Source organism: Gekko japonicus, unplaced genomic scaffold (assembly GCF_001447785.1).
Source record: "Gekko japonicus isolate JY-2015 unplaced genomic scaffold, Gekko_japonicus_V1.1 scaffold203, whole genome shotgun sequence".
Taxonomy (NCBI): Eukaryota; Metazoa; Chordata; class Lepidosauria; order Squamata; family Gekkonidae; genus Gekko; species Gekko japonicus.
This window is the reverse complement of record NW_015170280.1, coordinates 485643-506416: the sequence shown is the minus strand read 5'-3', so window position 1 is coordinate 506416 and position 20774 is coordinate 485643. Positions and strand designations below refer to the sequence as shown.

At 48.5% G+C, this 20774-nt stretch overlaps 1 protein-coding gene across 1 annotated transcript in view; it reads left to right on the top strand.

Moving 5' to 3' along the window:
- MACF1 (microtubule-actin crosslinking factor 1) overlaps positions 1 to 20774 on the top strand; it is a 373337-nt gene that overhangs the window by 300536 nt on the left and 52027 nt on the right. Inside the window, 11 exon segments of the mRNA XM_015417776.1 lie at positions 5771 to 5932; positions 9270 to 9440; positions 9932 to 10098; positions 12533 to 12692; positions 13420 to 13746; positions 15529 to 15613; positions 15919 to 16160; positions 16574 to 16780; positions 17932 to 18051; positions 18944 to 19051; positions 20013 to 20231. Of these exon segments, the coding sequence (XP_015273262.1) occupies positions 5771 to 5932; positions 9270 to 9440; positions 9932 to 10098; positions 12533 to 12692; positions 13420 to 13746; positions 15529 to 15613; positions 15919 to 16160; positions 16574 to 16780; positions 17932 to 18051; positions 18944 to 19051; positions 20013 to 20231 (1968 nt within the window).

The following is a 20774-nucleotide window of genomic DNA, read 5'->3' as shown; positions in this document are numbered from 1 at the left end:
CCCCCCCCCCCCCCCCCCCCAAGGTCTTTCTTTTTTGTATTGCTTCAGAAATAAAGTGGCTGTCCTGTGCAAGGACCCCTCAGCAAAAGTAAATCCCTTTGCTTGACCTCCAAGAGAGATTTGGACACAGTTGTTTTTGGAAGCAGCTGCTCAGTGTTTGGCTCTTTAAAAAAAAAGTTGCTATTTAGGTATCCCTGCCTATCAGAAGAGGGCTTTTGATGGTCAGTTCTGGCTGTCATTGCTTATTTAATTTGTATCCCTCCTTTCCTCCAAAGAGTTCAGTGTGATGTCTGTTTATCCTTTTTTTTTTTTTTGGGCCCCCGGAGGGGATTTTTTATTGCATTTTTTAATAGACTACAAACTACAACGGAGGTCCTGGGCCTGAGTCGGATCGGCTCAGGGTTGGGGCTCCCTCTCCCGACCTTTGATGGGTGCCTTTGGTACCAGCGTCGGAGGTTAGGAGTCTGGGTGTGCGCCAGTTTGGTGTAGTGGTTAAGTGTGCGGACTCTAATCTGGGAGAACCAGGTTTGATTTTCCACTCCTCCACTTGCACCTGGCTGGATGACCTTGGGCAAGCCATAACTCTGGCACAGCTGTTCTTGAAAAAGAGCAGTTTCTGTCAAGAGTTCTCTCAGCCCCACCTACCTCACAGGGTGTCTGTTGTGGGGAGGGGAAGGGAAAGGAGTTTGTAAGCCGCTCTGAGACACCTTTGGGTAGTTAAGGGCAGGGTATAAATCCAATCTCCTCCTCCTCCTCCTCCTCTTCTTCCTCCTCCTCCTCTTCTTCTTCTTCTTCTTCCTCTTCCTCTTTTCCTCTTCCTCCTCTTCCTCTTCCTCTTCCTCCTCTTCCTCCTCTTCCTCCTCGTCCTCCTCGTCCTCGTCCTCGTCCTCGTCTTCGTCTTCGTCTTCTTCTACAATGGAGGCCCAGGTGGCAGCCACTGCCAGGGCAGCCTTTTATCATCTTCGGCTAGCTCGGCAGCTGGTCCCCTACCTTAGCCGTGAGGACCTGGCCACGGTGATCCATGCTACGGTTACCTCAAGGTTAGACTACTGTAACGCTCTCTACATGGGGCTGCCTTTGTCACAAATCTGGAGGTTGCAGCTAGTGCAGAATGCTGCAGCCAGGTTGTTGATGGGTCTCTTGAGGAGGGACCACATTCAGCCTGTGCTGAAAGCGCTGCACTGGCTGCCAATAGGGTACCAGATTTGCTTCAAAGTGCTGGTTCTTACCTTTAAAGCCCTTTATGGCCAGGGTCCAGCCTACCTGAGGGACCGCCTTTCTCCGTATGTTCCTCCAAGGGCACTACGGTCAGGGAGTTGTCATCTCCTGGAAATTCCAGGCCCCGGGGATGTTAAATTTGCAGTGACCAGAGCCAGGGCATTTTTGGTGGCGGCTCCTACCTGGTGAAAGGAGCTCCCGGAGGAGATCCGGGCCCTGCGGGATCTTTCTCAGTTCCGCAGGGCCTGCAAGACAGAGCTCTTCTGCCAGGCCTTTGAGTAGGAGCCGCCGCCACTAGTACTCCATCATTGCCACCTATGCACCGTCGCACCATCACCACGACTATCTGGTCCCTTTGGGGGGTGAGGTGCCCCTGCACGAAGTGGATGATAGATTTTGATAAAGCTACCGTTAGGTTTAATCTACCCATCTTGTGTCTAATTTTGTTATTGTATTTTACTGTTTTATATTACGTGTTTTTATTGTTTTAATTTTGGCACATTGTGTCCTTGTTAGCCGCTCTGAGCCTCAGGGGTAGGGCAGGATACAAATCTAAGGATAAAATAAATAAATAAATACAACGGAAAAATAGGGAGGGGTAACTACATCTAGGGAGAAAGGAAAGAAAACCACAACTAACTAAAACCCCAAGTATAGGAGATCATAACAAGAGTTTATATAAATGTTAATCTTAAAATGCTACCATTACTTTGAACATAGTCGGCTATGCTATATTTCTTATCTTTTTATCCAATGTTTTAACCAATTAAGAGAGTCCCCAGAGCATCCCCCAATAAAACTAAAGTTTAAAGGCACAATTCAGACTCCTTCAGCCTTCATTTTGTCTTATCTTTTCTAATCCTCAATTTATATGTATGCTTGGGGGCAGCCACCCCCTTATCAGAGAGAGAGTCCTCGTCGGAAGACACTGAGTCCAGTTCGCCACTGGATTTGCTGTCATCTTCTTCCTTCTCGCCCCCGGCTGGCTCTCCCAGCTGGACTCTCAGGAACTTACGTGCTTTAGAAATAGAGTCAATCTTTTCTTTTTTATCTTGTATTTTGAAAATGATGCCTTCCGGAATTAACCATCTGTAAACAATGCTGTTTGTTTGGAGAAACAGGATTAGATCTTTATATTTCTTTCTCTTTTGTCTTATTTCAAATGGAATGTCTTTTAAAATCCTGATGGTGTTGTCCCCGATTTTCAAGGGTGTTCCTGTTGTTGCCCTCAGGATAGAATCCCTTACATGTTGCTTTGAAAACCTCACCACTATATCCCCAGGCAGATTATTCTTTTTGATGTACACGGAATAGGACCTATAGACCACATCCATTTCACTTACAAGATACTCTGCTTTCAGATCTGTAACTGGGGCTAGTGCTTCACTCAGAAGTTGCTTTAGATTCTCACCTTTAGATTCTGGGACCCCTTGAAACTGTAGAACCAAATTTGTTTTCTCCATTTGCAGCTGTAAAAGTTGTGTTTCTTCCGAAGCTTGTCTCTTTTCCAGCTTTTGCACCTTTTTCTTGACTTTTTTGGCATTGGCGTCCATTTCCTTCACCTTCTCAGCCGTTTGCTCCGTTATTTTTAAAGTCTCAGTCAGTTGGAGCTGCTGAGTTGCCAAACTCTGGTTTAGATTCGTCAGCTGTTGTTCTTTGTTAGTCATCTGGTCCAGCAGAGGGCGCAAGGACTCTGCCAACATTTTGGAAAGCTCAGTGGTCTCATGATCCCGGCTGGTTTATCTTTCTCTGCCCTCTTCCCCACCATCTTTATGGATTGTTTACTTTTATAAAAACTTGCTAAAGTCTCTGAAATACGCCCGTGCGCTTATCCACGCTCTGGTCTCTCAAAACCGATTTCACTGCTTTTTCTTCCACTCCCCCTTAGTATTTCGTTATTTAGTTCATGAGTATGGGAGGGCCCCCTCCCCCGCTTGCTTTTTTTGCCGTTCCCAGGGGGGTAGCTTTCTTTTTTAATTCTCGTTTCGCTTTAACCCGACTCACAGTTCATTGTTGGTCTTACGACCTCGCTCAGCATACGTTCAAAATGCTCGATCTCCAACGCTTGTCCCGGTCAGTGGCTGTAGATCCATATGAACACTCAGCGGCAGGACCGTCGGGGCGGAGGAGCACCTCAATTCCCTAGCATCGCGCTGGCGAAGAGGCCACCCCTCAAAAGCCCCATGGCTAGGATCCATTTGCCAAGGTTCCAGGGGGTAGCAACCCGTCGCCCCCCCTCCTTTCCGCTGGTGTGCAGATCACATCCCCGGGAGATCTGGGAGATGCGTCCACCAGCATGTCGCCATAAACCGGAAGTCGATGCCTGTTTATCCTCACAACAAACCTGTGAGGTAGGTTAGGCTGAGACTGGCTGGTTTCTCCAGGAGTTCAGTGGCAGAGTATGAGCTTTCATGAGTCACTGCTCACTTCTTCAGGTATCTCTTGCTCTTTTCTACTGCTACAGACAGACTAACACGGCTACCCATCTTGGTTTCTCCAAATTGGCCATTGAGCTTCATGCCTGAGCTGGGATTTGAGCCTTGGTCTTTCCAGACTGAGCCTAACATAGGAGGAGCCATATCTCTAGCAGAATATGGGTTTTGCATGCAGAAGGCCCTAGGACATCAGGTAGCAGGTGCCTTCCATAAGCTGGAGAAATAGGTGTTGAAGAATTGGGGGGAGGGGGGGATAGAGTCCCCTGCTTGGGATATGTTTTTTTTTCCAGTCCTGCCACTCACTATTTTGTGTGTTAGGAACCCTGTGATGCCTAAACCACGGTAGTACCATGTGCCACATGTGTGGTTAGAAATCATTGTGTGCATTAAAGTAACACAGCAAGAGCATCTGCAGAAAGATTGTGTGCTTGACATGCCTAGCATTGTACTGAATTGCTGTGTATTGCCCGGTTCCTCCAGAAAGGTGTCTGTCAATCTTGTAAATAAAGCAAAGCAAGTAGAGAATGAGACAGCAATGGAGGGGCAATGGGGTTATCTCTGGGTAACATATCTTGGTCTGAATAGTTGTTGCTGGGTCATTTCGTGGCAGAGCAGAGATTGGGCAGTCTCCATTGCTGTGAGGAGTTTGTTTGTTTTTGAGTAATGCAGTGGTCCTTATTTGGATGATAACTCAAACGTCCAACACGTGTTGGCCCAGAGAGAAGAAAACACTGCCTTTGGGGAGATTTACAAAGGACATCAGTTTGGAGATTTAGAAAAGGGATCCACTGTGAAAAGTGGTGACTTGAGGCCAGCTAGAAAAAATGGGGGGGGGGGTAACTTCAGCAGCCGGAATGGCCTATGGAAATGAAAGGAGAAGTGAGTATCCACCTCTCAAGTGCAGCCAGCCCGACCACGCGTCTCTTCCTCCTTTTCCCCCCAGGCCTGCCCAAAGGACCCTGAAGGTGGCTTTGAGAGTGATCTGGCCCAGACTCTTTTAGCAAATGAGATTCAGGCTGAATCAAGCCGTCGTGTCCTCCCTTTCCACAGGCCGAGCCTTCCTGTGGAGGGGAGGGAATGTGAGTTTGGCTTGAGCCTCTGCTATTCGGCAGCCTTGGGCAAACAGTGCCACTTTCTCCACCACTACATACAGCTGCTGCTTTTCATTAATGCCATGTTGCCTGTCTTCTTTACTGCTTGGTTGTGTTTGGCCAGCCCTGAGAAGTAGGTGGCTGCTGTTCCTGTTCGCCAGTGAGGAGCTGAGGGACAGTTTTACATCAGTAGTGACCAAAGACCCCCCCCTTCCTCTATGGGAAAACTATCACTCGGGCTGCTTTGCCAGCCTCTTGCTTGTCAACAGGTATTTACAGGCGATCTGAGGATCTCAGATTTAAATTGTCCTTTGCAGGAACAGGATTGTATCTTTCTGTCTTCTTTCCAGGGCCAGGTTCTCTCCCTTTGTTTCCAAGCCCTTTTGTTTTAAGATGCTTCCCCCCCTCCCCCAGAAGGCTTTCAGACTGGGAGTGAGCCAGATACGTGGGAAGCTCTCCGATAAGCAGGAAATGCATTCATTTTCCTTTCCTTGGTGGTTTGTCCTTTTAAAAAAGATGTCCTGCATTTCTTCCCAATGTCAAGAGTTTCAGTGTGCTTCTGTTGGTACTCTCAAGGCTTCACTTTCCAGGACTGCAGGGCTTGATTGTGAGTGCACCATGCCTGCGAATGCAGTTTTTCTGGGGCTGTTGGTTTGTATTACCTTCCGAGCCCTGTGTCTTGGGCCTCAGTACAGATGATTGGACCTCAGTGAGTCTGCATGTCTGTGGCTAGAGGTGGAGGCTCATAAGCCAGCAATATCCAGGTATTCTACAAAGGGACCAAGTTGCTCCTTGCAGTTGTAGGATAATGGGCAGTCTGTTGGATTTAAGCTAAGGAGGCTCTGAAACTGCTCTGGGGCCAGACACTCTTTTCAGCCTAATTTACTTCACAACACTGTTGTAAGGGTATACTGAGGGAAGCAGTACTGCTCCCTGCAGGGAGGCAGGATAAAAGCCTTTTTAAAAGCTGAGTGATTTCCAGAGGTGACCCATGTCCATTTTGTTTTTCTTTCGACCTTTGCTCAGACATTCCAGAGGGAGCAAGTCGACCTGCTTCAACTCAGACTGCAGCAAGTCAATGGGCTTGGGCAGGGACTCATCCAGAGCGCAGGAAAGAATTGTGATGTACAGGGCCTGGAACATGACATGGAAGATATCAACACCCGCTGGAACACACTCAACAAGAAGGTGAGGTGCAGCAAGCTAAGCGGCTCTTCCCAGTTACTGGCCACGGGCCTATCAATATGACAAGCATGGGAGGGGGGTGTATATTGCAAGGAAACCTTTGGGGTGCAGTAGGTGGGTCTGGGCCCAAGTTTGCCCCCTATGCAACCTGAGCCCAAGGGGCAGTGCTTCTCTTTCCCCCAGAGCAGCAAACTCAAGGATGCTTAGTTTAGGGATGGACCCTACTCCCAGTCACGTCAGGCTTTAAAGGAGGCAGTGGTGAGACCACTCTTGAAAAAGCCATCCTTAGATTCTTTGGATCCGGCCAACTACTGCCCAGTGTCAGACCTCCCTTTTCTGGGTAAGATGGTTGAGAGAGCAGTAGCGGAATAACTCCAAGTCTTCCTGGATTACTTCTCTGTCTTGGACGTATTCCAGTCTGGCTTCCACCCTCACTATGGGACAGAGACGGCTCTGGTCGCCCTCACAGATGACCTCCAGAGGCATATGGACCAAGGCGGGTCAGTGCTGCTGGTGTTACTTGACGTAACAGTAGTGTTTGACACAGTCAACTATGACCTTATGGCCCACCGCCTTGCCAAGGTGGGGATACGAGGGGCTGCTTTGTGGTGGCTCATCTTGTTTCTCCATGGTCAGGGGCAGAGGGTGGCAATTGAGGAGAGAGTTTCACCATGCTATCCTCGGGTGTGCGGTGTCCCACAGGGGGCAATCTTCTCCCCTATGTTATTCTACATCTATATGCACCCCCTCGCCCAGTTGGTCTGGAGGTTTGGGCTGGGTTGTCACCAGTATGCTGATGACACCCAGCTGTATGTATTGATGGACAGCTAACTGGACACTGCCCCAGAGGTTCTGGCTAGGGCATTAAGGGTCTGTGGCTGCTTGGTTGCTGCAGAGCCATTTGAAATTAAATCCATCAAAGACGGCAGTCCTGTGGAGTTAGGGATCCAGTTCCCAACCTTTGGCAGGGTGCTATCGACGCCATTGCCAATGGTGAGGAGCTTGGGTGTGATCTTGGATGCCTCACTTTCAATGGAGGCCAAAGTCACGACCTTTGCCAGAACAGCCTTTTGCCATCTTTGGCTGGTCAGGCAGCTGGTTCCCCATCTCTGTCCTTTTGACTTAGCCACAGTGATCCATCCAGTGGTCACTTCCAGTGTCAGGTACTCCAGTAACTCAGTAACAACACACAGGACCGGGTTAGGTTCAGTTTATTGATCAGAGTAGAGGATACTCCATGAACTTCTGTGTTAGGAATAACCTAAGATGCACGGGCTAAACAGTTATACCTCATTCATAAACGACCCCCTGATGAGCAGAGGCCAATGAGCAAGCACCTGCAAGCGCGGGGAAAAGCTAACGGACCCAGCAAGGGCGGGAGACTGGCAAAGGAGGCAAGACGGGGAATCCAGGCACTCAAGGCCACGGAGAGATAATAAGGCAACAGAGGGAAGACAGCTGCAGGGAAAAGCAGGGTGGCAAGGAAGGTGCAAGCGCATAGCTCACACACTCCAGCACAGAGACATCCCATGGCGGTGCCAACCGACATCCAGACTGGACTACTGTAACTCTCTCTCTACACAGGACTGCCCTTGAGGTTGACTTGGAAGCTCCAACTGGTTCAAAATGCAGCCTTGCCGGGCAAAATGTCCTTGCCGGGACACCTCTAAGATCACATAAACAACCAGTGCTCCGCCAGCTGCATTGGCTTCCAGTGGAGTACCAAATCAAGTTCAAGGTTTAAAGCCCTGTGTGGTTTGGGACCAACATATCTGTAGGACCACCTCTCCCACTATGTCCCTCGAAGAGCGTTGTGCTCATCAAATCAACATCTGCTGGTGGTCCCCAGCCCAATGGACATCCGCTTAGCCTTGGCCAGAGCTTTCTCGGCTCTGGCCTGGTGGAACACTCTCCCAAGTGAGATCAGGCCCAGCGGGATCTTCAGTTCCACGGGGCCTATAAAATGGAGACATTCTCGCAGGAGTTTGGTTGAGGCAATGGGTGACCAGTTATACTGGCCTCCCCTGCTTAACCCCGCCCTGGCCTGTTATGATATCTGATCAGAGATTACCAGTGGCGATTGCCCACTGTCCAGCTGGTTAATTAGAGGCACACTCTTCTATAAATTTTATTAGAGTGCTACGCACTTATGCCTACTTGCCGTCTTGTATGCTGACTTATTTATTATTGTTTGTATGATTTAACGGACTGAGTGTTTTTAACTGTTTTTATTTGTTTTGTCATTTGTTGTGAGCTGCCCTGAGCCCTTTGTGCAGGGAAGGGTGGGATAGAATCTAACATAAATAAATTATATCTATATAATATATTCAGGAAGAAGCCTCCGCATCTCTTTGCGTGTCATCATCCCTTGGCTTTTTCTCTGAGTCACGCAAGAATGTGACCAAATGTTGTTGATACATCCCTATTATCAAAATAGTAAAACGTGAGAGTTAATAATATAAAAGTATCAAATTAAAAAGCAGGCAATCAAAAACATATGTGACTGTAGTGTGTGTATCTTCGCTTTAAATGTATGCATTAACAATCAACCTCACACTATCAAAGTTAGTCTATTTTGCTTTTTTTCTTTCCTCTGTGCTTCTTATCAAAGTCCAATTTAATTTTTAGCTGTTTACGGGCAGCAGCCCTTAATTCCGCTTCAGTATCCAAAGACTGTATTGAGGATCCTTGTTACTCTTCATTTTAGGTTGTTCCCATCCCCCGATCCTGTAGATTTGTAGTTTAGAAAAGCAATAAAAAATGTTAAAAAAATGTGACCAAATGTTGAGAACTGGCATTGAGAGAGAGCAAACATACCACCAGCAATGGGCATAAGGCTTCATAGGGCTATCTAAGCAAGCGAGAGAGGACCCACCCAAAGGAACTTACAGTATCAACTTTGACCGATAGGATAGCAAAGGGAACAGGGAACAGAGAGAGACTATAATAGCACACATCAGCTAGAGGCCAAGTGAACAAGAAGGGCCTGGGTTCAAGTCCCTACTTAGCCCAAAGCTTAGCGGATTGGCTTTGCTTCCCACCTGCAAAATCGCAGTAAGCATCTGCTTCAGCTACTGCTTATGAGGCAGAGTGAGGTAGAGGGCCAAGCACCCCCAGAGACTGGGAGTGCTGTCAATGAGGTCCTCTGTGGTGTGTTTAAAGAGGTAGGCAGCTAGGTGCATGCCTGCTTTTTGAAAGGAGAGGAAAAAATGGGAGCTGAGCTATGGACTTTCCAGCGTCTCATGTAGCTTGGGCCCAAGTAACAGTTTTTGCCATGAACTGGGCTTTGCAAATAATTGGCTAATCCATGCCGCTCCCTGTGTGTGTTGGCCAAATGTAGGTGGCTCAGAGAATTGCCCAACTGCAGGAAGCCCTGTTGCATTGTGGGAAATTCCAAGATGCCTTGGAGCCTCTGCTCAGCTGGCTGGCGGACACTGAGGAGCTCATCTCCAATCAGAAGCCTCCGTCAGCGGAATACAAAGTGGTGAAGGCCCAGATCCAAGAGCAGAAGGTGAGTGAGACTGCATAGGGGAGGGTGAGCCTCCAAGTTCTCTCTAGGAGGCGCAAGTGATTGCTAGGAAGTGCAAGATCCATGTGTGTTGAAATTGCTGTCCACTTCAAAAAAACTGCCGTGCAGAAAGAGTTTAAAGCAGCTTTCTCTTGGAAGCACTAATCTTAGAGAGGCACATGGAATAGGTAAGTCCCAGTAGTGAAGAATGAAATCCTGGCATGACAGATCGTGAAAAAGAAGCCAAGAAAAGGGATTTAGGGGAGGTGTGTGGGATGTTGTCAAGAGAAGGGAAGTTTAACACAGAGGAGAACTCATTTTCCAGGCACGGGGGAAGGTTGACCTTTTGGGAGACAGGATGAGAATTGCTGGTTTATTGGGGTCATTTATTTTGCTTCCTTTATGCTTCACTTTGCTCCCCCATGGAGACAAAGTTGCTTGCAACGAGATTAATACTCATTCTTTTGACCAGTTCCCAATGCTTTGCCCCAAAGCTGCTGCAGCGCCTCCTGGATGATCGGAAAGCTACTGTTGAGATGATTCAAACAGAGGGTGGAAGAATAGCACAGTCAGCCGAACCAGTGGACAGGGAGAAGATAGCTGGGCAGCTGGAGAGTCTTGGAAGCCGCTGGGCAGGCCTCCTCAGCAAGGCCTCAGCAAGGTAAGCACAGAGACGGGCAGGGTGCAACCTTGGGGAAGGTGTTTTAATGTCTCACTGACATGCAGGAGGCTGCTGTGCCTCCACCCACACACAGCATCTTCAATGATCTTTGCTCTAAAATCTCTGCTGTTTCATGACGCAGGATTCTGATGCCAGCTAGAGACCCTTGAAGCACCTTTGAACAGGGTGTCTGGTGTGGAGGTGGGATCATGAGAGACAGGGGCTCTTCCTCCTCCCTCTCCCACCCCCAGACCAGCCTGCTGCTGCACTGAGAAGCCTGGTGGGGAGTGGGGACAGTTATGAAAACTCAACACACACACACACACACCCATCAAGCCACGTTCACCCTTTTCTGCATAATCCAAGTCCTGGATTAACACTGTTTTTGCCGTTACCAGCCTTGCTTTCAACAGCAAGTCTTCTGTGGGGAGGGGCCATGTGGCTCAGGTTAAGGGCATCAGCCTGGCATGGAGAAAGTCCCAGGTTCAGTCCCTGGCATCTCCATTTTAAAGGATCTGATAGCAGGTGACGGGAAAGACTTCAACCTAAGACCGTAGTAAGCTACTGCTGATCAGAACAGAAAGTACTGTCCTTGATAGACCATGGGTCTGACTCAGGAGGAGACCACTTCATGTGGAGGTTACAAGGTGCATGGTTAAAATGACCCAGATAAGGCTGCAGCCCACGTGAAAGGGAAAGGGAGCTGGCAGGAGTGATCCAGTGGAACCATCATGTGACCCAATAGGATGCTGGTGTGGAATCCAGATTTCCTTTGACTAGGAACAAAACCAGAAATGGGGCAAGCTCTTAGGCGCATTTGCTCATTTCTCTGTACCATTTCCCACTGCTATACCTCCCCTTGCCCAAGACTACTCCCCCCAAGTCTCCATCCCCCCTGACACATATCCCCAAGCATCCAATAACAACGAGAAAGAGATTTTAAAATCCAAATAAAATTATGATTCTATTCACTGCTAAGGGTGGTAACAGATATGGAAGACATTTAAAAGGCTACCTAGGTAAAAGGTAAAGGTTCCCTTGCTCGAAAGCCAGTCGAATCCGACTCTAGGGTTGCGGTGCTCATCTCCGTTTCAAAGCCGAAGAGCCAGCGCTGTCCAAAGACGTTTCCGTGGTCATGTGGCCGGCATGACTAAATACCAAGGCGCACGGAACGCTGTTACCTTCCCGCCTAAGTGGTACCTATTTATCTACTTGCAATTTCTTGCTTTCGAACTGCTAGGTTGGCAGGAGCTGGAACTAGAGATGGGAGCTCACTCCATCATGTGGCACCCGGGTCTCGAACTGCTGAACTACTGACCTTCCACAGCCTGCAGTTCAGTGTCTTAACCACTTGAGCCACCGCAGCTCCGAAAAGGCTACCTAAACTCAGATAAATTGTAAAACAGCGATATTTGCTTGCTGTTCTCTCTAGGTGGGAGAACTGTGGGGATTCGATGGATGTATTGTCCCTCCCATCCTGGGTAGACTGGGTGCCACCCTCCACCTGCACCTCTTCAGAATGGATCTCAGTCTCTCTTTTATAAATACAAGGGTTTAATGGGGATTATCAGAACAACTGAGTTTCGGAAGCTACAGGGCAACTGTGTGTTGATCCCATAAGTCCGGCTAGCAGAGGAATGGCATAGTCAGTGCCAGTAGCACGGTGCTCACAGTGGACTGCTGCAGAAATTGGATACAACTTGGTCCCTAATGTGGCTTACCATTCCAGTTGTCATGTTCAGTCCCCAGCATGTCTAGTTAAAAGGATCTCTGTAGAGCTCATTAAAAACCCTCCTTGAGACCCTGGAGAGCTGGTGCCTATTGGAACTAGATGGTCTGATCTAGAAGAATACTTATGTTATGTCTTTAGGCATCTCAGCAGTAGAGCAGATCTTGCATGTCCTATCCTTGGCACTTCTAGCTTATTAGAATCTCAAGGAGCTTTGCTGAGAGAGATCTCCTTGAGAACTGGGAGCACCATTGCTTGTCTTGAATAGATGGAACAATAGTCAGCTGGGGACAGCTTCACTGTGTATGCCTTTGAGTTTTGTCAGCACCATCTTAAGGCTACAAAGTTGGATTCAGTGAGGCTCCAGGTCCAAGGGAGAGCTACCAGTCTCAAACTTTCTAAAGTGCCTGGACCTGGACAGCCCAGGCAAGCCCGATCTCGTCAGAGTTTGGAAGCTAAGCAGGGCTGACCCCGGAAAGAGCTTGGATGGGAGACCTCCAAAGAATGTCCCTTGCCTCCAAGCCCCACTAGGGGTCGCCAGAAGTCAGCCATGGCTTCTAGGTACACACCCCCGCCCCCCAAAAAACTTTCTAAAGCTGTGGGGGCACAAACAATTTGTGGGCATTTCAATCACTTAAATCTTTCAGGAATGCTAAGTGTGCCCATTTGGATTTCTGAATGGATTTGTTTCCCTTTTTACCACAGGCAAAATCAGTTGGAGGAGATCCTGGTTTTGGCCAAGCAGTTCCATGAGACATCGGAACCCATCTCTGACTGGCTGGCTGTGACAGAAAAGAAATTAGCCAACTCAGAGCCCATTGGGACTCAAACTGCCAAAATCCAGCAGCAGATCACCCGGCATAAGGTTGGGGAATGATAGCCAAGACAATGGCAAAGGCGGGGGTCTGGGGGGGGGGCTCTTGGGCAGGTGTATTTGATGCTGAGAGACATGCATCCCTGGATACAGTCGTGTATGTACGTGCACGATGGGAGCAGGCTTTGAAATCCAGATGAGTTGGCTGGAATTCAGCATATAAAGACCCAGGGCTGAGTGTTTAAGCCTCAAGACTGAACTTGAGTAACTAGTAAAGATATTACTGTCCAAGTTATTATTAATTAGATCTCTTAGTCCTGAGCTCAGAGCTTTTGAATAATCTATGATGTCAGAAACAGCTCAGCCAATAACTGGGGATGTAAGTGAACGGGAAGCTTTGCAGGCAAGCATAGGGGCTCTCTTGGGGCATAAACCTGGCTTGGTGCAAGTGGATGTGTCAAAGTTCCCTTAATTTTGATTTAAGGCTATGAAAAAAGCAGTGTCGCTTCTGTTAATGAGTTTGCCTGACCTCCAGGACAGAATGAAACGAAAGTCATCTCTTTGCTCCCCCCCCTTCATTCAGACCATTTATTTGATGTATTATTTAATGTATTACAGCATATATTTTTATCAGCCATCTCCATTATTCAGTTTTGGTTAAGAATTTTCATTGACATTTGTGTTTTTTCCCCCTTTGTGTTTGTTCCATTTTCAAATCACATGTTCTTCTCCATTTTGTGTTTTTCCCCCCTTTCCTTTTATTCTCCCTGATTTCCAGGCACTAGAGGAAGAGATAGAGAGCCGGGCCACGGCCGTGGCTCGTGCAGTCAGGACAGGGCAGTCTCTGTCCTCCTTGAGCTGCAGAACTGAGCAGGCCTTACTGGCTGACAAACTGGACCTGCTGGAGTCTCGCTATGATGAGATTTGTGACCGGTGCGGCCGGAAGGCTGCCCTTCTTGATCAGGCCTTGGCTAATGCCCGGCTCTTTGGGGAGGACGAGGTGGAGGTGCTCAACTGGCTAGCGGAGGTTGAGGACAAGCTCATCTCGGTGTCCGTCAAGGATTACCAACGGGATGTCCTGCAGAAGCAGCATGCTGAGCAGCTGGTATTCACCGCTTCTCCCCCCCCCCCATCTTCCATGACATTGTGTTTGGGTTTCTGTTCCTTTGAATCATTCTGTATTTTGATTTTAATTGATTCCAGCAAGCCAAAACAGCAGTGTGTACATTATCTTGGTAATCCATGCAACAGCCTCATGAGTTTAGGCCAATATTATGACCATCCCCCAAATTAAGAATGAAGGGCTTGCTTGTGGTAGGTTCATGGTTGCGCTTATGTTTGAATTGACCCCTTTGGTTTCGCTCTCTTCGCTTCATCAGTGTGTGAATAACACAGTGCCCACACCTGAGCACCTGTTTGCTCCAGTGCCTCCTCGTGCTCCAGGTGTCTCTGCCTCTGTATGCAGGTACTTGTTGCACACTCCCCATGGATGCCTGTAAGTGGTTGCTATCCCCCCCCACACACACACACACTCTTGGAGAATGGCAGGACTGTGTTTGCCCCAACAGAGCACACTACTGAATGGAAAGCTTTTGTTTGTTTCACTCTACAGGAGTTGATTGCAGCCACTTGCTCCTATGAGGCAGTCGGTGTCACTGTTGGAGTGGACCTCTAAATCTCTCTTCTGCCCCAATAATTAAGGAGTGTCTGGGGTGAGGGATAGGTTTGGCCCCTTCTCCTCTGCACCCAAGATTTTTGCCCCATAGGACTGAGTTGGCAGCCCTTTAAAACCGACCCAGTGCCTGTCTTCATGGCCTTTCTGTGCAACTCCTTCACTGGCTTCCATTTCTTTGAGCAATCACAGGCTATGATAGAACCCTGGGTTGCCGTGAAACTAACGCCTGTGGTGTATGACAGAGATCCCAAGCGCTCGGAGAGGAAAGTGAAGGCGTTGACTTGACCATAAAGGTTGATTTGTTTGCCAGGGATTGATCTTGTAAACTCCTATACTTGACATATTTTTGGTAGTTTAGAGGAGAGGAGCAGAAGGCGCTGGCAGGCAATCATTCCCCATGCCAGTGGCTTTATCCAGTTTGGCTAATTCCGTGGCAAGGGAGTAACTGCCTCTGGAGCTGTTCAGATTCTTCTTCAAGCTTGTTAAACCCTGATGCTTATAGCAGCTCCCGAAGTGGTATTCTTTTGATGCCAGAAATCTGGCGATGAAGCTCTGAGTAGGGTAAGGCTTTAGAAAGACTGTCCTCCTGTGTCTCTACCTAGAGGTGTTTTCAGTTGAAGGCAGCTCTTCAGCCTTGACAGAGTGGCCAGTCTAGGGGTTTCCATGAGGCTGCTTCTCTGTGGTAAAATTATGAGGTGTGTTCAGCACACAAGCAGAACCCAACCTTTGGTTTGTATTTGGGCACCCAGCACCTTCCCCTTTTCTACTGTCTTACAGGGGCACAGAGGCCTGCATGAAAGGGAGCCAAATCAAATCTTTTGATTGCCACCTTCGCCCACTTAATATAGTGCAGGAGTGGCCAGGCACTAGCTCTCCCAGTTTCAAAAGCTGCCAGAAATTCAGATGTGGCCCCTCTCCCATGCAGCTGCTCTTTGCCGTTCTTAGCCCGTGAGCTGTTCCAGCTGCTTTTCAGGGATGTCAGTCTGCCAGCTGCTGCCGAAGTCTGGAGGGCCAGTGCTTCCAACAGATTGAGGGCCAGCCAGGTGAAAAGCTCCCCTGAGGCTGGTGTGTCTCTTGGGCCGTGGTTTGTCCACCTCTGTTGTGGCTCTGTAGCTCAGGCCCCAACAGGAACCTGCTTTGGTCTTCTGCAGAATCAGGCAGACGTGCCCAGATGAACTGCTAACTCGGCTATTGTTGGTTCTTCCCATTTAGGCCTTGAATGATGAGATCCTGAACCGCAAGAAGAATGTAGACCAGGCCATTAAGAATGGACAAGCCCTTCTGAAACAAACCACAGGTGAGATAAGGAAGTATGCTGGACTCCAACGCCTCCCTTACATCCTCCAGCAAAGATGACCAAGAGTAGAAGTCCCTGGGGGACAACACCTGCAAAGGTTGTGTCTGAGTTTGCCCTTCAGATTCTCTTCCCTTACTTCTTTAAAGATATTTCAGTAAGCAGGCAGTGGAAGGATGTGAGTGCAGAAGGGGGGGGGAGTAGCAGATTTTGAAAAGATGGACTTACAATCCACTGCTTAAAATAGAAATGACCATAACTCAGATGATAGGGCTCGTTCAGGCTAAAGTCCTTGTGTGTTTCCCCAGGGGAGGAAGTGCTGCTCATCCAGGAGAAACTGGATGGCATCAAGACCCGTTACTCAGACATAACCACTGCCAGCTCAAAGGCGCTTCGGACACTGGAGCAGGCACGGCAGCTGGCCACGAAGTTCCAGGCCACGCACGAGGAGCTGACCGGCTGGATGAGTCAAGTGGAGGAGGAGCTGACATCTGGTGGAGGGTACTCCCCCACTGGGGAGCAGATTCCTCAGTTCCAGCAGAGGCAAAAGGTAGGGAGCATCTACTGTAAAAAGGTTGCACTCTTGTAAAGAGATCATCTTGCATTTTACGGCTGTCCTCTTAAGTCCAACAATCGGAGATCTGGGAGCATGGCTGCAGTCAAGAAGAGGATTCAGCCATGTGCTGCTGAGAGGGAATGCTATTCTCCCCTTCCCACTGCAGCAAACTGGGCATGTGCTTTTCTGCTGCAAGGCAGGAAATGCTATTTTCTTTGGCAGCAAGAGTTCTTCCCCTCTCCTGACCTACAAGCAGCAAATGTAGCCCAGGTCCTTTAAGAATGGGAAGCAGGCCCTGCCTCTGACCACCCAGAGAGTTGTTTCCAAAGCCACAAGCTCCCTCTTGGACAACCTAGGAATAAGGCAAGTTCATGGTCACTCATGGTTGGTCTTTTTTCCCCTCCCAGGAACTAAAGAAGGAAGTGATGGAACGTCGGCTTATTCTGGATACTGTGAATGAGGTGAGCCGTGCCCTGCTGGAACTGGTGCCCTGGCGTGCCCGCGAAGGCTTGGATAAGCTGGTCTCAGACACCAATGAACGGTACAAGCTGATCAGTGACACCATCAAGCAAAGGGTAGAAGAAATAGATGCTGCGATACAAAGGTCCCAGCAGGTAGTTTTCTCTGAGTCTCTTTTCCCCAGTGGTGTTCAGAGATGCTCCAAGGTGCTAGCACTGGCTTTTCTTTCCAACCAAAGTGGGAAATTGCAGCCAAGCAGATGAAAGGAACGAGTGGTTCATCTTTAAGGCTTCTGTGCAGTCCCACATCGGACTGCGGTACCGCAGGCCAGCCACCGGGAAGAACTAGCGAGCTCATTGTAGAAATTTTTTCTTCCCAAGAATGCTTGGCTCCTACCATTCCAGCAACTTCCCGCCCAAAAGTCCCCTGACCTGGGAGGAGCCAACCTCTTCCCTCAGTTCTCCATAGTCGCCACTTAGGAGCAGTAGACTCCCACAGCGGGGAAGGAGGGAGGGATGTGTGCCTGCACAGAAGCCCTTTCGATGAACAAAGGTTACAGGTAAGTGCAACCCCTGTTAAATTCTGGATAGCAGTGGAGGGGGCAGCCTTGTCAAGGTTGTGATGCAAGCTTGTGATGCAGAGGATGTCTTTGATCTCAGATCTCCCACGTCTGCAAAATATTTATGCAGGTGTCAAGAAGCTTGACACACCTCATCTTTGCAAGAACCAGCAGTCCTAAATTGTTGTAGGAATTCAGGTACGCAGGAATTTTTCATGTGCTGCGCCACCATCAACCTACAGCTCTAGAGGAGAAGTATTAAGTGGACTAGTAGTTGCCTTGAACTCAGATTTGGATGGGGTGCAGATGCTCTTTCAGAAGATGATTGTGTGGTCATGAGAATGTGGGAAAGATGAGTAAGCAACAAGATTCGAGTCTAGTAGCATCTTAAAGACCAACAAGATTTCCACAGTATCTGACAAAAGGGTCTTTGATTCTCTGGCAATCTGGTTAAGCTTTAAGGTGCTACTGGGCTCAAGTCTTGCTCTTCTACTGCAGACCAATATGGCTACCTGCCTGAAGCTATCTCCAGGCAAGCAAGCACTGTCTCCTCCCCTCCTGTCTGCTGACTTTCCGTCCACAATCTGTTTTGCTGTCATGCTGGACAATTCTCAGCAGAGCCTTTAAGCTTGTCACTTGTCAACCAACATAAGTGCAGCATTAGGACTTGCCCCTGTTTGCATGCCAGGTTCACCCCATTATACTTTGCTAACCATGTTGTGTTCTCCTCTTCCTTCTCGGTGCAAGTATGAGCAAGCAGCTGATGCAGAACTCGCTTGGGTTGCAGAGACAAAGCGGAAGCTGATGGCTCTTGGTCCGATCCGCCTGGAGCAAGACCAAACCACTGCACAGCTGCAGGTCCAGAAGGTATAGAAAGGCTGGCAAGATGGAGAGTGGGATTCCTTGAGGGAAAGCAAAGCATGGAAAACAGGCTGTTAAACAAAGGTGGATGGCAGAGTGGAAGGATTGCTCATGGCGTTAGGGAAGTGTAGGCGATGCAGGAAGTAAAGGTGGTGAAGGGACACCAGCTGCTAGCGTGGATCCTTCCAGGGCAGACATATCAGCTAGAGGTGACCAGCTTCATTACCATGGCTGAAGTTGAGCATATGGGGTGCTAATGGTGTAAAGACTGAAACCATGTTTGCTTCTGGCCCCTATGCAGTTGAGGAGGTAGCTGGGTGGAGGGAGCAGATGATTTTGAACACCATCCAAAGCATTTCAGCTGTCATTTCAAGTAGGACAAAACACTTAAAACAAGATACTCCAGGAATTACAAGGATGTGCCTACAACAGAATGGCTGGTCTCTGGCTATCTGGAGCAGCTGTAGAATCAATACAGTACAGAACAAGAGCATAGATTCTAGACAATAATGCTAGGAAAAGTTGAAGGCAATAGGAAAAGAGGAAGACCCAACAGGAGATGGATTGACTCAGTAAAGGAAGCCGTGGCCCTCATTTTGCAAGACCTCAGCAAGGCTGTCAATGGTAGGACATTTTGGAGGTCATCAGTTCATAGAGTCGCTATAGGTCAGAAGCAGCTGGATGGCACCTAACACACACACACACACACACACACACAATCCTGACAGCCTTGAAGTAGTGGCCTTCGATGGGTGTCCATTGAGACATGTCTTTGGTGCAGGCAAGATGGCTACACTTTGGTCAAGAAACATGTCCTGAAAGAGATACAGAATTTGTTTGCATATTGTGTTCTGGTTGCTTAATCGGTCTTCTTTTGTCCCATGGTTTACCTTTGCAGGCATTTTCCATTGACATAATTCGGCACAAAGATTCAGTGGATGAGCTGTTCAGCCAGCGTAGTGAAATCTTGGGCACTTGCGGGGAGGAGCAGAAAGCCATGCTTCAGGTAAAGCCGTCTCTTGAGAACACTACAAGAGACCTGGAGTTGTCCAGGTGATTGTGCTGAAGCAGGGCCAGCCAAACTGAATCAGTGCCTATCCAGACTCATACCAATGAAGACTAAGTTATGCTTAAGAAATGAAGATAACACAAAGAGAAATACAAGATATAGCAAGTATTTGTGAGTCTGACTAGGGTCTGACCTAGGCAGCTTTCTGCTGTAAGTGTCCCTCCCTCCAAAAAGAACTGTTAATCCAAAGCCCTATTCGGCCAGGGGCCTGCATATCTTCAAGACCGCCTCTGCCCTTATGAGCCTCAGAGAGCTCTATGATATGAAAACCAGCATCTCCTGGTAGTCCCCGGCCCCAGGGACATCCGTCTCACCTCAACTAGGGCCAGGGCTTTTTTGGTCCTGGCCCCTACCTGGTGGAATGAGCTCCCATTCAGGGAGCTTTTACAGTTCTGCAGGGCCTGCAAGACGGAGTTCTTCCACCAGGCTTTTAGCTAAGGCAGCGGACGTCCACACTTTATTGGGCTGCCCCTCCAGTGATACAGATCTGCATAACTACCTGGAACCCCAGTCTGTGGTAGACCTCATCTGTTGAGGCTCTGGTGAGAAATATAGGAATTGTTATCTGTATTTTTATTTGATGTATTTTAATTAGTTTTAACTGTTTTTTGGATATTATGTATGATGGAACCTGCCCTGAGCCTGCTATGTGGGGAGGACAGGATACAAATCCAATAAAATTAAAAAATTAAAAACAGCAGAATGTCATGATAAAGGGTCAGGAAAAACTCAAAGAGAAGAATTATGTGGGACAGACGGGATGGAATGTATACATTCAGGCAATGTGTGAAGTACAGCATCAAATGGCGCAAAGTCATGAAGCTGGCCCCTGAGAACCAGCATCCAGAAGAGGCTCCTTGGCTGGTGTCTTCATTCTGAACCTCCCCTTTTCCTCCAGGAGAAAACAGAGTCTCTCGCGAACCAGTATGACAAAGTCAGCCACCTCAATTCAGAGCGCTATGCCTGCCTGGAGCGGGCCCAAGTCTTGGTAAACCAGTTCTGGGAGACGTACGAAGAGCTCAGCCCTTGGCTAGAAGAGATGCAAGCCCTGATTGGACAGCTGCCACCACCTGCCATTGACCATGAGCATCTCAAACAGCAACAGGAAGACATGAGGGTAAGTGTGCCCTGGAAGGTTTTGGGCGAAACCTCGTGGGTTAAATCCAAGCAGGGCCACTCTTAACTCCAGGTATGGGGAGTTTGTAGAGACGCTTTTTTCAGGCAAGTCCTTTGGTGTTGTACTGTATTGGAAGTGAACACTGTGGTGCTTTTGGGGAAAGGACTGGCTGTGAGGACAGGTGGCAGTTCCTCTGCCAGCCAGCTGTAAGGGATCAATACACAGTGGCCCTGTGGGTTGCAAAACTCAGTTGTTCTGAAAATCCCTATTAAACCCTTGTGCTTAGAAAAGAGAGACCGTGATCCCTTCTGATGAGCTGCAGGTGGTGGGCAGCACCCAGTCTACCCTGGTTAATTTGGCAAGAGAGCCACATGCATCCGGAGTAAACTTAGCAGGCACAAGGTTAGAGGGTGGCTCCTCTTGTGGATTAGAAACTGATTAAATGACAAGCGAGAGCAGGAATCAGTGGACAGTTCTCAAACTTGAGGGAGGTGAGCAGTGAGATCCCACAAGGATTGGTATTGAGGCTGATGCTGTTTCATT